The sequence below is a fragment of the Uncinocarpus reesii genome, genomic scaffold, assembly GCF_000003515.1.
Source record: "Uncinocarpus reesii 1704 scaffold_1 genomic scaffold, whole genome shotgun sequence".
NCBI lineage: Eukaryota > Fungi > Ascomycota > Eurotiomycetes > Onygenales > Onygenaceae > Uncinocarpus > Uncinocarpus reesii.
Window position 1 is genome coordinate 7,624,147 of NW_003052500.1, and position 16,299 is coordinate 7,640,445.

The window sequence follows — 16,299 nt, forward strand, 5'->3', positions numbered from 1 at the left end:
TTCGCTTCTCCGTAGGCATTCGAAAACGATATCCCGACATTGCGTAATGAGTGAATCATTTCAAAGCAACCGTCTACATACGCATCTAGCCCATGGTGGACTCGCTTGGGTCTTCGAACGGGATACGAAACGAACCCTGCCGAAGGACCCCTGCAGTAACTAGTCAATCAAGCTCAGGCTAAGCGGGTAGCCTAGGGAATCGGTGACTTAAGATGCGATTGTGCATCTCGATCTAGACGGTTGTACAGATCGCCAGTACCCTCGAAAACCCAGTTCGGATGAAAATCCATGAATGCTACGCCCAAAAATAGGAAAGGGAAGGATGCCGCCTCTTGATCGGAGGGTCCGTTAGTCTCCCCACGTTTCGTCCTCTTAGATACGTGATTAATATCAGGTCATTCCGTTTGGTATGACCGGTTTTGCCGAGAGATCTTGTCGTGGGGAACGTTTTCCAACCGTAGCATTTGCAGAATAGCCTCCATACCATCATTACATGCATACCCACTGAAGTAGAGTAGAAGCTGCTTGCATGTATCACTTCACCGACACGATAAGTATGCAACCACATCTTGACTTAAGAGATATAGTTCCCACAACGAATCTGGATGAAGTAGAATAGTGGGGTTAAAGGTGCCTATCAAAGTCGCCTTGGCGATACTGTCACAAGTATCAACCAGCCCTGGTCGTATTCTAATTGCGCCGTATAAAGCGAATTGCGCAGCACATGGTAGAGCGTACTATTCTGCAATCTAATTCTGAAAGACTTTGCCCCAACTTCTCTCACATACTCTGTTCCCTTCCTCAAAGAAAGGAATTCGCCGGCCGGTATACATCATGTATGAGACACAGGTTGATCTGGCCGTCGTCGGCGGTGAAGCATCTGCAAGCCTTCTAGTATGTCATCGTTGGCTAACGGAGGCTCAGGTGGTCCTACTGGCATGTTGACTGCCCTTCTTGCGAAGAGACTTGGTGTCTCGGTTCTGGTGCTAGGTGAGTCCCAAAATCCCGGCCCAATCTCCCCGCAGATAGTCAGTTAACGTGGGGTCCATCCAAGATGCGAAACCCCAAGCGCTGCAGCTTGGAAGAGCCGATGCCTTGAATGCAAGATCTCAGCAGTACTTTGAGGTTGTGGGCATCCTGGACGATTTGATTAGCCAGGGCATCAAATGCAACAGTAAGCTTTGACCAGCGCCCTATCCTTGTCTGCTCTTCACTGACCACTCCAACAGCCAGCTCCATTTTCGCTAATGGTAACTTTACCTCGCGTCAGAGCCATTGGTGGACAGGCCTAGAGTATGTGCTGCACAAGAACTTCCTTATGCTTGGCCAGCCTGTGGTAGAGCAAGTTCTCGCAGCGGAGCTCAAGGAATCCATATGCTTTAATGCGCGTGTTGAATCTGTCCGCGAGACAAAGTCTGGCGTTGAGGTCACCACAGTCTCAGGACGCATCGTGCACAGCACGTATTGCATCGCCTCTGATGGCGCCAGATCCATGGTGCGTCAGGCACTTGGCATTCCTTTCTCAGGCACCAAGCCTGAGATGACGTGGGCTGTCTTGGACACCTTCATCGACAGTGACTTTCCTCGCTGCCCCGAGATCATCACATTCGAACTTGACGGGGAGTCTCGTGTGGCATGGATTCCGCGAGAGCGCGAGATGGCCCGCTTCTATAGTTTGCTAGACGGCGAAATCACTGAGGAGAAGGCCAAGGCATGTGTCAAAAGACACCTGGCTCCTTACCGAGTTGATTTCACGAAAACCGAATGGTTCAGCACATTTGAAGGTGAGTATTCCTTTCTTTACCAGCAGACACGATTTAATGCAATTTTTTGACAACAATTATATTGTAGTCAAGGAGAGAATTGCTCAAACCTTTATCTCTCAAGACGGCAATGGGAGGATTATCCTCGCGGGCGATGCTGCCCATTGCCACTCTGTCAATGGTGGTCAGGGATTGAATACCGGGCTCTCCGATGCGTTCGGTTTGGGATGGAGAATGGCATATATTCTGAAATACGGTGACAAATTAGCACCCGGTGCCGCCAATCAGATTCTTCAGAGTTACGACATTGAACGTCGTCAAGTGGCCGAGAGTGTCATCCGTGTGGCCGCTCGTTTGGTGAGAGATACCAAGTTTGAGGCCACACAGTACGTTGGCAACGTGGAAAAGAATGCAAGCTACATCACCGGTAAGCATGATTCTTTTCATCGCTAATGATAACTCGGGTGAGTTTTTGTTAACCCCGGTTACTTAGGAATGGGCGTGGCGTATAATGATCTCGGCTCTCCTGCCATCCGCGAATCCGAGGTGGGTATATGGAAGGCAGGTCGAGCATGCCCCGACATCCCATTGATAGTCCCTGGCACTTCAGAAATCCAGTATCTGTATAAGATGGTAACGTATGGGAAGTACCTAGCCCTTGTGGCTGGCGATTGCGGTGGACATCTCGACAACTCCAAGGAGCTCGTTCGATGGCTTAGAATTCTACCGAAGGTAGAGGGGTTGAAATACCATCTCAACGGGGAAAGTGCGTCAAGTTATTTGACCGATGTTGTCAAAGAAGGAGATAATTATGTCGTCGTAGTGCGGCCCGATATGTATATAGCATATGTGGGAAGTTTTCAAAGCGCGGTAGAGTATCTAGCGGGCATTTTTGTCTGTTAGATCATTACTTGCTAAGAGATCGGGCCCTTCAGCGCTAGCTAATCCCCTAGAAGGTTCGAGTAGATGCTTTGGTACATTCCCTTGCCAGGTGGACAATTAAAAGCTGTTGCGGAAAAAAGTTAGCGCACAATAGCCAGATGAGAAAGACTGATGAGCTACGGAGTACTCTGTATGTTAGTTAGAATTTTGTACTTATTGGCCAACAATCCAGGGCACCTGTTAGGGGTAATACCACTCAATTTCGGCCTTCGAAACGGCTTGTGTACAACGGCAGCTCCTCGAAGCTTCAGCATAGGATGTACCTAATTGGACGGGTCCTATCAGCCACTCGCTGCTGGAGGAGTATCTAATTCCTCGGTTACTCTAATAATAGGCCCAGGATTGGAATATCATGCAACCTCTTTCGCGTCACGCTACGACCAACGTACGCTGTGGGATAAGTCACAATGTGTATGGCACATAACACCGTCCGTTAGCAGCCCAAGAAATAGGCTAGGACGGACGCCTTCGGAAGCGGCGGGCAGACCGCAATTTTCCGCTTATGAAAAACTTTCGTTCGCAGCAAAACAACCCGGCATAAAACAGTTCCGGGCATGCGACATGGTGTTTCACGTTTGATTTGCTGAAACAGCCGGAACTTAACCCAATCGTTGTCACCACGGGCAGATATTCTAGAACCCCATCGTGCCATAATCACCTACAGGCAAATTGATAGAGTCAGCGATTGAAATTCTGGGCCACGATGGCATATAGAGCCCGGAGACATATGGGCGATGGTCTTGGGACAGCGAGTCTCTGGCTAAACTCCTTAAACACTTAGCTCACAAAGAGGCAAATGAGGGCAGCTGTGGCGGCGACCGTCGACATGGTATCAGCAAGAAAAATTCCAATCTCAAGGATCAACGGAATCGTATCGGTTGCGCATCCCAACCAAACAGGTATGTTCGTTCTGCTGACGTTGATCCCACCATTGTCTGCAGCCTCATCCCATAAACTTGCGGACTGCGACACTCTCGAGAGCTCACAGCCAAGGGTGTAAAGGAAAAAAACCCATCCCCCGAATCACAAAAGGCGAAGACCGTTGAGCATATACGAGCGTGTTCCTCCAGTACGGTCCTATGTATGTACATACCATCCCGTAAATTTTGTGCTCCCTTGTTGAATATAAGACCGAGCGGCCAACTTGTGCATCCTAGATGGGAAACAGCATCGTATCGGGACGCAGATCGTGCACAGGGCTCGACTTTAATCTGATGGCCACATAATAGAGCGCAAGATATTAATGAATGACTTTCGGGCCTGACGACATGGTGGATGCAACCGTATCGGAGGTGACGCGCCGGGGACGTGTAATCGTGGCAGAATATCTCTTTGTTCGAGGTACGGCGGTATTGTCCTCAGCGACGAGAGTCGCAGGTCGTGCAAAAAGGCTGATAGGAATAACCTGTCAGATCGCACAGGCGCCGATCGCCATCAGTTTCAATCAGTTTGCCAACCCTGCGGCTGAGTCTCAAGTTTATCGGCGAGAGAGTGGCACAGAGGACACAGCAGACATTGTACCCTGATCGCCACCCTCCGTATAGAAGCGCGGGCATCTGATGGAAATGCCATGGGCAGGCGAACTGGAGCAGGACAGAGGAGGTGTGCCCTTGAAGCCCATCCCTGAGCCCGGCGAATCGGCGATGCGCGACATATGAGTCAGCATGCACGTGACATGGCGCACGGCTGCAGATCTTCTGCGCGTCCTGGAAGGTGAACGACACACATCGCCAGCTCGCTTGGTGGGCGACGGCTCTTCAGTCCGTGCCATGGGATCGAGGTGTGCGCGGTGGGGGTCCGGCGGGCGCTCAAGAATCTTCCACGTATTTTCTTTTTCGGAAGATCGAAACCGGATTTCAACGAGGAGATCCATCGAGAGACCCCCGCGCTTCGGATCTTTGGATTGAGACCGAGTTAGATTCCGACAATGGGCTGAATCTAGCAAGTGATGGCCCTCCGCGGCTGCGAGGCGTCGTTTTTTCGTTGATGGGAGGCACATGTCTCCTGTCTGTCTGACTCCGTGTCCTTATTTGAAGACATTCTTTCTCCTGAATGCCATTGTGCGCTTTCTTCCTGTATACCAACCTCCGATTCTTGCTCGAGGGTGGACAAACCCCTGATGAGCTTCTGCTTCTCTCTACACACGAAGGAACACCCACAGTTTCAAGTTCTCCATGATGATGGATCCGGTGCTTGTGGAGTCTGCCCTTCATGGCACTCCAGGCCATGTTGTTCTCCCTCTTTCTAGCCGTGTCGTTGATCACTCTTCCATCGATATGGCTGCAAAGATCATTGAGGTTATCTACCGATACCAGAGAGCAGGCAGCGGCATAGAAGGCATGCAGTCGGACATCGGCCTTCTTACCGGCCTGACACAGGTCTACAGCCATGTCAAAGCCAACAAACCCGTCCAGATGGCACTGCCTGCCTTTCCCTTCAAATCTCCCAACCGCAACACCAAGGTTCTGGGTCGTCTTCCAGATAAGGCAGAGGAATTTGCCCTGGCCCATTTGAACGGTCTTTGTGCTGCTATTCACGACGTTTACAAGCCTGGGGCGGAGCTTACCATTATTTCGGATGGCATTGTGTATAATGGTAAGTTGATAGAGAGATTTTGCAACGTCGCAATCGCTCACTGCTTTCTGCATCAATTAGATTTGCTCAGTGTTCCAGATTGTGATGTCTGGTTATATGGAGAAAGTCTCCGAGAACTTGCGAAAGCCAAGGGGTTCAGTTATATCAAGTTCACTCGGCTTACTAGCCTAGTTCCTTTGGCTATTCCCGAAGACTTAGACGAGGTCTCATATGTCGCCAATGCAACCAACTTCCGTGTTGCACTCATGAACAATTTCAGTCGTAAAGACTGGGATGGTAGCAACAAGCTAGTTGAAGATGAGGATGTGAACATGACATATCGCGGATATCTCGAATTCCTTCCTGCCGATCTTACTGAATCATATCCCGTCTCAAACGGCTTCTCTAAATCTAGATTTGAGAAGGGCACTGAAAGTATCGCCAAACAGATGCTTATTCGTGGGCAAGCATTTTCCCGCGCAATCCGTGAGAAGTTCGCTAACCATGTGCGTCTATCTATTCATACGTCTACCGGGCAAAACAAGGTTTCGATCAGCATTCTGCCTACGGATACCGGCTATACAACACCGTGGCATTGCACTCTTGCAATCAGGCTCGATGGCACTGTAACTAGCGGCCTTGCTCAAACCTTCCGAGATGATCCTGCCTGGGAGTTGGTCTACGAGGACGGCAGGCCTTCATACTTCAGAGAGACGAGTGACCTTTACACTTGGAGGTCAGGCCCCATCAATGTCGCTCCTCTGTACCCTTGTGGTGTCATGATCACGCCTAGCGACGGACCCGGAAAACTCACCATGAAGGAAATTGACTCTCGGAAAGTCCGGGCCCTCTCTGAGCTGAATTCTCCGGTGATATTACGTGGTTTTGCAGGTACCGGTGACCGTGAAAGATTTATTGAGAAAGCTGCAACTTTTGGCACTCCAATGCCTTGGAAATTCGGAATATTGCTTGAGGTGAAAGATCGCGGAGCCGACACTCGGGGCCTTAACAACGTTTTATCAGCTGAATGGATGCCATTCCATTTTGATGGCCTTTTCAAGACGAAAGATGAAATAAAAGAGGATGGCACAATCCACAAGGTGTCCAACCCGCCCCGGTGAGTGTCCTCCGCTACAAATTGGTGTACTATACTAAAATATTGCAGATTTCAGCTCTTCACGGCTGTTACGCCATCGCCCTCCGATACTGGATTCACTCTCTTTTCAACATCAACCTTTGTCTTTAAACATCTACCCGACTATCTTCCCCTCGAAACTCTGAGAAAGCTAACTTGGTCAGTCTCAACGTCCTCTTTTGACAGTACCAAGTTACACGGCCTACCTCTCGTCATCAATCACCCTACGACTGGCAAACCTTGCCTACGATACCACGAACCGTGGCCAGAGGGCAAAACGAGTTTTGAAGCCACTCTGATCTCTATTGATGGGTTGACTCCCGAGGTGTCGGATGCCGTTTGCAGTCAACTAGATAGTCTACTTCATGACCGGCGCATTGTGTACTACCACTCGTGGCAGAGGGGTGACGTGCTGGTCAGCGACAATGTGTTGACTATGCACACCCGTAGTGACTTTCAAGGAGGCGCCGACAGAGAGTTGTGGAGAATCCATTTTGATTGAAAGGATGTATCGGAAGTTGACATTTACCGGTGCAGAGATTAGGCAAAGTGCAGCTTATTCCTTCCTTTCGGGCGCAACCCATATAGCAAAAGATTTATTTTATCGTCGCCTACAGAATTTTAGACCATGAGAAGTGCCCATCCAATGTAATCTCAGTAGTCACCCTGTTCTCATTTGGATACTATGAATCAATTGTTTTTGCTGAACTGTCAACCGCCGGTCAGTTAAACTAGTTAGCGAGTTAGATGGACAACATGCTAAGCCTAATTCGGAATATCAACCTGGGTCTTTTAAATGGACACCCCACTGGTTTAAGATGGACTGCTCCATTGCATTAAAGATTCATTTTTCATTGCCAGAAGCATAGTTACTCACGGTTCAAGTTCCCCTCAAGATGCCTTCCCTCGTGCATATACATAATTAGCTGGTTATCAAAGTGGAAATTGATCCACTAACCCGAGGGATCACTTTTCAAATATCGTGCTCCTGCGTGCAATGGATGGCCGGGTATCAGGTTCGAACTCACAGGCGACGACACTCAGTTCTGGAGTAGCCGATATCCCCTGCACGGTTATTGCGCAAGGTGATTTGGTACTCAATTGTGTCAGCGCCGCCCGCAGTCCTTCAGGAAAACGTGTCATATCCCGCTTTCGGACAAGCAGCGCTATTCTGAGAAAATCCTGCGATTACTTTCAGGTCTTGTTAGACCCTACAAAATTTCAGGAAGGGAGAACATTTCTGGAATCAAAGAAGAGATTGGAAGCCCGATATGGCTCCGTGGAATCGGCACTGTATCAGGCGAAAATTGACGAACTACCTGAATTCACATTGGAATTACCACCTCTGTCGCCCAAGGTGACTAGACACGCTCTTCTATGTGACTTTTTTGCGCTTTTAGCTACTGCAGAAGATGATGATCCTGCGTCAGGACAGGCTCTTTATGAAGATATTGCGAAAAGACCTATATTCTTTTTAGCGAGTTTGGTAGCGTTGCTGGACCGATATGGTGCCCTGCATTTGTTTAAACGAGCGATGAGTATCGAAAATACGGACGATGGGCCATGTGTTATGCCCGAAAGGCGAAGGCTTCGAGATCGTTTAAGGACATTTCGAAGCCATGAAGAGGAGCGGCTTCGGGAAGTAGTTTTTCTCGCATATTCTATCCATGATCAGAAGGCTTTCGCCTTCTTGACTCATAGACTGGTGGTTGACGGCTCAAGAATGTGGCGTCGAATCGTTGACGAAGGGCAGAGCGGTATACCGATATGGTGGCAGCTCCCCGGAGTTATCGAGCGTAAGTCTTTGCACCCATTTGTTTTACATAATGCCAATCATTACTCCCAGCTTTGTGTACTTACATGCTTACGGCGGAGCAGAGGAACTGGAATTCAGAAACCAGTGCATTCTAGACACGATCAGCGACTATCAGTCCCATCTTCTCTGCGCTTTTGGTGCTTCGACTACTACTTCCAAACAGAAAACGACCTCCCTACCCTCTACAAAACGGGAATTGCAGTGTCGTCGTGTATATGAGAATTCTCGAGCCTGCGACTCATTTCATCTAGGCGAGATGATACACTTCTTTAGCACTCGAGCAAAAACACTAGAACTACAGTCAACTCTATCAAACCACGAACCAGACTACGATGCCGGATATACCACAGAGAACGAATTCGACGACTCGAATAAACCCGGATCTACACACGCGAGACCAGTAGCCACTCGCCTAGCAACCGATATAAATGCTATTGTCGCATCCCTGCGTCAATGTCCGGAGTATCAGATTGACTCTAACCACGTAGGATGCGGCATCCGCCGCCGTCTCATTAGCGTGCTTGACTGCATACAAGGATTCACGAAAAGTCGTGAAGCCGTCGGAATATGTCTATTCCACTATACCCAATCTCGTCTGCGAGGGTCATGGGATAACAACGCGTTCCGCAACACGGAAAGCGTGTCAGTTCGTGGCAGCTCTGTACAATCAATTGCCGGCCCTAATACAATGATGACAACAAGGATGGACTCGTCTGCGGATTCACATATTTGCAACTGTATTCCCAAGGCTCGCACTGCACGCGCCTTTTTTACCGCAAGACATCGAGAGTGGGAGGAATGAATTTCTTCTTATCGGAGGTTCATGATTTTTTTCAGTATATTTCCTCAGCTTCAGGTCGTTGTTTGGGCGGCACTGGAACCCAAATGTGACAGCTGAGTGACTTGACAGAGGATGAGGTCTATTATGAGCTTACTCCCTAACATCACTTGACAAATTTTTCACAGATCCTAATGGCCCTGTAAGTGCACCAATATTGGTATCTCCCCAATTTCATTAACAAATAAGGGTAGCATTGTAAAAAATATGCTATTCAACCTACACCAGCACTAAGAACAGTCTAAGCAGAAGCCATTGCTCACTCAATCATATAACCCTCTGCGATGCATTTAATATCCTTTGAGAAATTGACTCCTTCACCTTCCATCTCCACCAGAGTAACACCCAAAACATCCACATCAACAAATGGAGTAGGCTTGCTAAAACGAACGGTCATGGGAAAGAACTCGTTTTCATCTCCGTCGGGGTTATTTGATTCGAACTCGAAACTTCCAGAATTGTTGGATTCGTCGACGTTTCCAATGTTCCAGTCGATGCTGTCTCCCGTAACCTCATATACTGCATCGAAACTAGAGATGTTGGGTTCGACCGTTTGGAATGGAATCGTAACAGTGACATCTCGGAGACTCTCAGAGCCCGAAAGTTCATATTCGACTGTCACGGTTGTAGAATCCGACCCTTTGTTGATCCAAACAGTGAAAGTAATGGGTAACAAATCTGCATCGTCGATACTGGCGACACGCCACCGCAAAACTCCAATGGAATTATTTGCTGGGAATCGCTTTGAGGTGTCCTTGAGCTGAATAGTTTTTGAGTTGGTAAAGAGGGCTTTGTCAACATTCGGGTGTGTACGGTACTGAGCACCATGCGTTGGATTGGCTTTGAGATCAAGTTTCAATTTCGTGAAGGACGGGTCGGAGATTCGTAGTTGTAGATCACCTTTTATTTCAAAGGATTTCATTGCGCCGTCTCGAGACAACTTCGCAGATACGGTCTCCGCCACAGTTACGTGTACAGGCTCGCGGTCAGCCGATAGAGACGGTCTGGAAGATGCTGGAGCGGCTACAGCAGCAGCTGGTGTAGCAGGAACAAGAGGTGACTCCTCAGCTTCAGGGCCAAGCTCTCCGCGAACCTTCTCGTATATATCTGTCGTTTTGGATTTTTTGCCTAGCTGCATACCCTTACCTCTAGATGGTAGAGTTCTGAATATATAAGTACAAAGGTTGACAATAAAATTGGGTAAGCGGGGAGCTTAGACTCACTTTGTGAAAGCTTTCTTCTTTTCCGCCTCGTAACTATCAATTGTGTCGGGGATGGTGGGGCGCGCAGGTTGGCTGTAGACAGGATAGGATGGGGTACGAGGTGCCATTCCTTTTCCCATGCGTTCTGCCTCTTTGCGCTGCATCTCAAGCTGCTTTGCCTTCCGTTTTCGCTCGGCACTTGCTTCGAGTTCCTTGTTCTAAAGCCGCTATTAGGACCGATCAAACGGGGCTAAATATGGAACATACTCGCTCAATGATTTCGGAAATCCGTTCATCATGGCTCTCCATCTCTAGAAAAGTTTTTATTTGAGATAATGTGAGATTTTCTCGATATCCCAGCGTGACCACTTCGTCGAAGGCAGACAGGAGCTCGAAGGCATTGCGTAGGATTTCGCGTTCATCGAGGCTTTTGCAGATATTCGTAACGACCTGGGCAAAAATATGTAGACTATCAATATCCTGGAGGATATTCGATTGTTTATTGGTTATCAAAACGATGTAGAGTTCGTCTAATGGCTGATACACGAATCTGACGTTATCCTGCTCAACAGTTGTGTGTTGGGTTCCAGAGTCCGCGAGTTTGGGGAAAGACGCGAGTAGAGCCTCAATCCGTGACCTTGCGATTTCACGGAATTGCCGTGAGAGCACGGCCTTCCCTCCACGGGTGCATATCGACGCTGCAAGAATGACCTGGGAGGGGGTCAGCTGCATATGGCTTCGGCGCCCCATTTGCATTTCAATTGACTCACCATTGTCTGAAATCTTTGGCACCCAGTACTCCAAACGGCCTGGAGTCACAACACACGTTCGGGGATATCGACGATGTCAGTTGTTTTGCGGGCAGCCTTTGGCTGATGTGTGAAGTGGAATGTTGTCTTGATCACTCTGGCAATTGCTGGTGGTCCGTGCGTTGCGAGCTCCTTAATAATCGCTTTACTTTTTTGGTGCTGGCCTTCCTCCACACTCTCCCACCTCCAACGTTGCTCTTCCGTTCCATCAGCTTGATCACCAGTTTGATTCCTAGAACCAAGGCGGGGTTGCCTACGCTGCTACCTCTCCATCAGCTCGATACAAATCGCGATTGAACTAGCCTACTAACTTTTCACTTTTTCGGCTTTCAATATGGCGAGATAGAATTCCGAAGTGCTTAACGAGAGCAGACGACCCATCCGTATTAACAAGAAGACAAGATGGAGCAGGCTATGTTCGATGACAGCATGGATGTGACAGCCGAATTCCAGGAGCTACCGCGCGACGACGATATCGAAATCGATCTTGACGTGTATGAAGATCATGTTGAGATCGATGATGGCGATATTGTTGTAGACGATGCGTCTGCCACGGCATCTAATCATCCGGATATGTCGGAAGACTTTGATGACCTCTCAAAGGATGCAGATATGGTTGACGACTACTCAACAACTCATATTTCTCGAACAACCCCACCTCAAAGCGATCATTCCGAATATAACGCGCCCGTTCCTCAGCCTGACCAAGCCGTCTACGATGAAGAGGTAGAGGATGACTATGAAGAAGATATAGATGCTCCGATTCCTGGGAATTATGAAGAAGATGGGGTGGCCACGACGAGTGCCCAGGACCTTTCCGCGCCCAATGGAGATGAGGAAGATGTCCAAAGCATGGGTATCCAAGCGCAACAATCTTTGGCAGCCAAGTCGGAACCGGTATCTACCGACGAACAAGCTACGCTCAATCACCCACAGGGGTGTTTAACACAGGCCTCTGAAAAGAATGAGTTCTCGCAAACTGACTACGCGGCTCAAATATCCGATGAAAAGGTTTATGATCAAAAGAGTGAATATACACAAGCAGATTTTCACTCTCCCTACAAAAATGGTGAAGAAGAAGGGGTTCCGGAAGCCGAGCCCAAGGAGCCCACCCTGACCTCTGGTCAAGGCGTCACTGAACAGCTCCAGGATACTCAAGAGGACACGGAGCGAATCAAAGAAGAAGTTAAAGTGGAAAGAATAGCGGAACAGGGCAATGAAAGCATCGTGGAGCCAGACGGAATACCCGACGAGGTTGACAATATGAAAAAGAAGCACCCAGAACCAGTCTCCGTCGGACATCAGGGACCGGAAGTACAAGGTGAAAACATTGAGGACTACTCACCGCTCCACAGAGTAACCGTGTTATATCAAGACAATGAGATGTCGCTTTTCCCGCCTAACGAAAGTGACCCGTCAGAAATCTACCTCCTGGAAGATGAGGAGTTGGCACATGCCCCTCTCTATGAGCTCTTCAAGGCTTTTCGTAAAGTTCTTGGGACGTATATTGCTGATGAAGATGAGTTGGTGGTTTCTATCGACTCTCTATATATCCAGCTAAGTGAAGTACGTGAATGCCCAACTTTCGTAGGAGCGCTTGCTAATTAGTCTTGATAGATCGCTGTTAAGTCTTTAGAAGTTACCCTGTCTCAGATTTTACGCCTATACCTTGATTTTTGCCGTAATGATGACATTGAAGATCCCGGACCATTATATTTAAACCTCAGCTCTAGACCTACTTTGAAAGCCGATTTAGCGGCCCTGCAAACAGCCGCTGACAATGGCCAAGGATTGTCTCAACTAGGTGCATGGCAGGATGCCGATGAAGCTGTCGATGCTGATGGCGAAACCGAGCTGCCTGCGACCGTTGAAAGCGACTCCGATGACCATGGTTCTAGCCCATCGGAGGCGGAAGTAAACTTCTCAGTCTCGGCCGAGCACATTGAAGATTCCGTTGCAGGACAATCCTATCCCAATGAAGAAGAAAGAGGTTCAACCCTAGACACTCGCTTGCCTAAAAGTGAAGAAATCCTACAGGAAAAGCAACTTGACATGGTGAACGAAAAGTTTTCGGATTCAGAAAAAAATCGCGCTACTAACATCCCTGAGGGAGATGGCGATGAGGAACAAGGTAATAGCAACTCCATTATCCTCCTTTCTCCATGCACATGTATACTAACCTTCACCTAGAAGACTCGTGGCACGACGAGGAAAACCGTCATTCAATCGAAGTTGACAGTGAGCACCAAAACGATATTGCAGATACCCTTGGCCAAGGCGAAGTACAAACTTTGGAGCCTGATCAAACAGGAGTTGAAGAGGTTGAAGATGGTGAAATTCAATATCAAACTGATGGTACTATGCGGGCAAGAAGTCCGCTCTATGATGATACAGACCGTTTATCTACTACAGCTGCTAGCCCTTCAGCGGAAACTCCACTGAACGAAGAAGCTCGGGGAAATGCTCAGCCAGAATTAGCCCAAAACGTTCAAATTGGTGCCGACGCCACGGAAGAGCTTCCAGAACATGAAAGCAATATTAACCTCCAAGTTGGCCCAAACGACATTCCTGGAAACCTAGAAGACCAACGTGATTCCACGCCCATACCTGGAAACGGCGAAATCCCAAATGTATCAAAATCACCAGACCGACCAGTCACCCCGAACCCCAATCCCGATGATTTTGATATTGATGCGGACCTTTTCAAAAGTCCCGTTGTAGAACCATACGAACATGCGAACTTGGGGCAGACAAACGTTCAACCCTTCACGAAAGTAGAATCTCCCGCGAGGAATCCCACGTACGAAGAGACAAGCGAGTTGATGGCATTTGACAATGATCGCGACGAATTTCCAGAATGGGACTTGATCGAACCCGAAAAGGACCACATTCCGCCTTATAGTTACAGTCCGAAGGTTGAGAAACGACCTCGCGTCGATGAAGAATATAATGATTCGGAAGACGCATCCCCTGATTTGAAACGGCACCGTTCCGAATAGCCACCCCCTTGGACTGATATGCGCTCTAACCCTTTCAATCCTGAATGACATAGCTTTGCTAAACAACGCAATTAGCCGTCCTAACCTTATACTAATCTAGGCAGAGAATACTCATTTCTAGCGATAATTGAGGCATTATACCCAAATTCAGGTAAGTAATGCCTTCCCTCGTCATTTTGCCATTCAACCTGGTTCTCTTTCGTCTTAGAAGATTCCCTCTGCTTTGACAGAAGCCTTTCTAAAGACCGATTCCTTTTTCTGTTTCCCGTACTCTGTCCATTCCCCCGGAATCCACGTCTGATAAGCCGTGTGTAATGCCATGGTCCTGGTGCTCTCTTGAAGGGAAGAGTTCCAATCTCCAAGCAACCGAACATTTGATTTTGACGACGATACCTTCGAATATCTTGGCGCTGGCGACTTGTTGGGGAACAATGCTGCGTTGGCGCTATCTCGGCCGTCTGGGTTTGAATCCCCAAGGCAGATATTCCGTTATGCTCACGTCCCCCCTGCTGGCATTAGTTAGACTCCGATACGCATTTGCAGGTATAGGCGTTATTTCGGTTAAAGTATGGATTTCATTTGCTATCTTGGGTCATGCTTTCTAATGTCGTTGGCGTAAAACCATCTACTTGTCCATGTCCCTGCCTGCTAGTATCCGCGAAACGCCGAGAACTGGTCGAAAGGATTTGAATCCGCAAAACTTTTTGATTCGCTTATCTCTTTCAGTTGATTAATTGTCGTTGCCCATGGCTTGCATGTATGACTGTTGGCCCTTGCTCTTTTGGGGCATCCATCCAGCAGTCTCAGCTTTTTGTTTGGCATGAGAGAATGTGCAAAGGATTTTGTGGGATATTTTCTGTTTCGAACCCTGTGTTTACACTTGTTTATTCCTTACACCCATACTCCCAGCAATTGTCTACATAGCCGTTTTTGCTCGCTCCGGAGCCGTAGGTTGCTTGTCCTTGGTGTTGATAATACATAAAGCTTTATGTTGTTAATTTTCTTCCTCTGAATTCAATACATATTGCGTATCTGCAAACGGAATACAATTACATCTGCCACTATCTCATGATCGATCCTCCTGTGCATCCCAGAGCTCCTCTGCATTCCGCCTAAATATTTTCTCAACTAGTCCTTTGTCGTCGCCACACCAATCCAAACATTTTCTGATGAATGGCGCGATATTCAATCCCTCAAAACGTGTATGTGGCCAGTCGCTAGCAAAGACTAGTCGATTGGGTGCAACTTGCAGCAGCTCGAGAGCGATAACACTTAATTGCTTCATATCTGGATCGTCGCTAAGTCGATATGGAGCGGATATTTTGACGTAGGTGTTTCCTTGTCGGAGGAGCGTGATAAGTTCGGCGAATCCTGATAACGAGTATGGATCGAAAGAAGAAGTAATATTTGCCTCTGCAACAGGAAGTTCCGGACTCGCAAAATGATCAAGGCAAATCCGCACTCCCAATTCGGAGACGATGTCTAGCAGGACCGGAACGCTGCTCAATGGGATATACAGTTGCAGGACCCAGTTCAAAGGCCAAATGGCCTCTGCATGCCTGCGAACCGCTGAGATTAATTCCTCAGCACTCATTTGCCGGTCGACTGATCGGAGGTTGAGCCGAACTCCACGGATTCCGAGCCGGTGCCATTCGCGTAGGGTTTCTGGCTGTGCGGTTGATGGATCGATGACAACAACACCCCTCCCACGACGAAGGCCCAACTCACGAAGACCATCAAGCAGACAGGAGTTGTCAAGACCGTAGATGGATGGCTGGACGAGAACCATGTTGGAAAGCCCGACGGTGGATTCGAAGTTTATGGCATCGGGAAGCGTATGTGCCTGAGGCTTATACCGGGCATCTGGGGCCAGTGGATATCGATCGGGGTCAATGATGTGCATATGGCTATCCCATGACTGGGGTGGAATAGCCGTTCTCAGCGTGGATTCCGCCATGTTGTTGAGGGGGTGAGCAAGCAATGCCCAGTTGTCTGTCTAAATAGAAAATCAAAGGAAGGATCAGCAGCTCAATCTACTGTGTGACGCTTCCCACGATGCACGAGATTGGGTCTAGCACAAACACCAGGTATAAATAAATCCTGTCGCCACTTAAGTAACAATCAGTAAATCAAGGCTCTACTCCGTACATACGTAGTTCAATTTTTAGAATGGTCACACGGTAACATTTGCAAATAAAAAGCCTAGAAGCCCGCTTGTATA

At 48.3% G+C, this 16,299-nt stretch overlaps 6 protein-coding genes across 6 annotated transcripts; 4 read left to right on the top strand and 2 right to left on the bottom strand.

Moving 5' to 3' along the window:
- Positions 1–834: 834 nt before the first annotated feature.
- On the top strand, positions 835–2,766 carry UREG_02861 (uncharacterized protein; the record flags this gene model as incomplete). Its single annotated transcript, XM_002543299.1, has 7 exons — positions 835–871; positions 925–990; positions 1,055–1,174; positions 1,230–1,784; positions 1,852–2,190; positions 2,257–2,599; positions 2,730–2,766. 7 exons carry the CDS (start codon positions 835–837, stop codon positions 2,764–2,766), a joined length of 1,497 nt encoding a protein of 498 aa, XP_002543345.1.
- A 2,119-nt stretch (positions 2,767–4,885) lies between these two features.
- Positions 4,886–6,916, top strand: UREG_02862 (uncharacterized protein; the record flags this gene model as incomplete). The annotated part of the gene is made up of 3 exons (XM_002543300.1): positions 4,886–5,300; positions 5,361–6,396; positions 6,445–6,916. 3 exons carry the CDS (start codon positions 4,886–4,888, stop codon positions 6,914–6,916), a joined length of 1,923 nt encoding a protein of 640 aa, XP_002543346.1.
- A 495-nt stretch (positions 6,917–7,411) lies between these two features.
- Positions 7,412–8,922, top strand: UREG_02863 (uncharacterized protein; the record flags this gene model as incomplete). The annotated part of the gene is made up of 3 exons (XM_002543301.1): positions 7,412–8,210; positions 8,293–8,630; positions 8,719–8,922. 3 exons carry the CDS (start codon positions 7,412–7,414, stop codon positions 8,920–8,922), a joined length of 1,341 nt encoding a protein of 446 aa, XP_002543347.1.
- A 405-nt stretch (positions 8,923–9,327) lies between these two features.
- Positions 9,328–11,002, bottom strand: UREG_02864 (uncharacterized protein; the record flags this gene model as incomplete). Its single annotated transcript, XM_002543302.1, has 3 exons — positions 9,328–10,231; positions 10,292–10,488; positions 10,538–11,002. The coding sequence occupies 3 exons, from the start codon at positions 11,000–11,002 to the stop codon at positions 9,328–9,330; spliced, it is 1,566 nt and encodes a 521-aa protein (XP_002543348.1).
- Positions 11,003–11,508: 506 nt separating this feature from the next.
- On the top strand, positions 11,509–14,078 carry UREG_02865 (uncharacterized protein; the record flags this gene model as incomplete). The annotated part of the gene is made up of 3 exons (XM_002543303.1): positions 11,509–12,645; positions 12,697–13,210; positions 13,270–14,078. The coding sequence occupies 3 exons, from the start codon at positions 11,509–11,511 to the stop codon at positions 14,076–14,078; spliced, it is 2,460 nt and encodes an 819-aa protein (XP_002543349.1).
- Positions 14,079–15,144: 1,066 nt separating this feature from the next.
- Positions 15,145–16,035, bottom strand: UREG_02866 (uncharacterized protein; the record flags this gene model as incomplete). Its single annotated transcript, XM_002543304.1, has 1 exon — positions 15,145–16,035. One exon carries the CDS (start codon positions 16,033–16,035, stop codon positions 15,145–15,147), a length of 891 nt encoding a protein of 296 aa, XP_002543350.1.
- Positions 16,036–16,299: the final 264 nt, after the last annotated feature.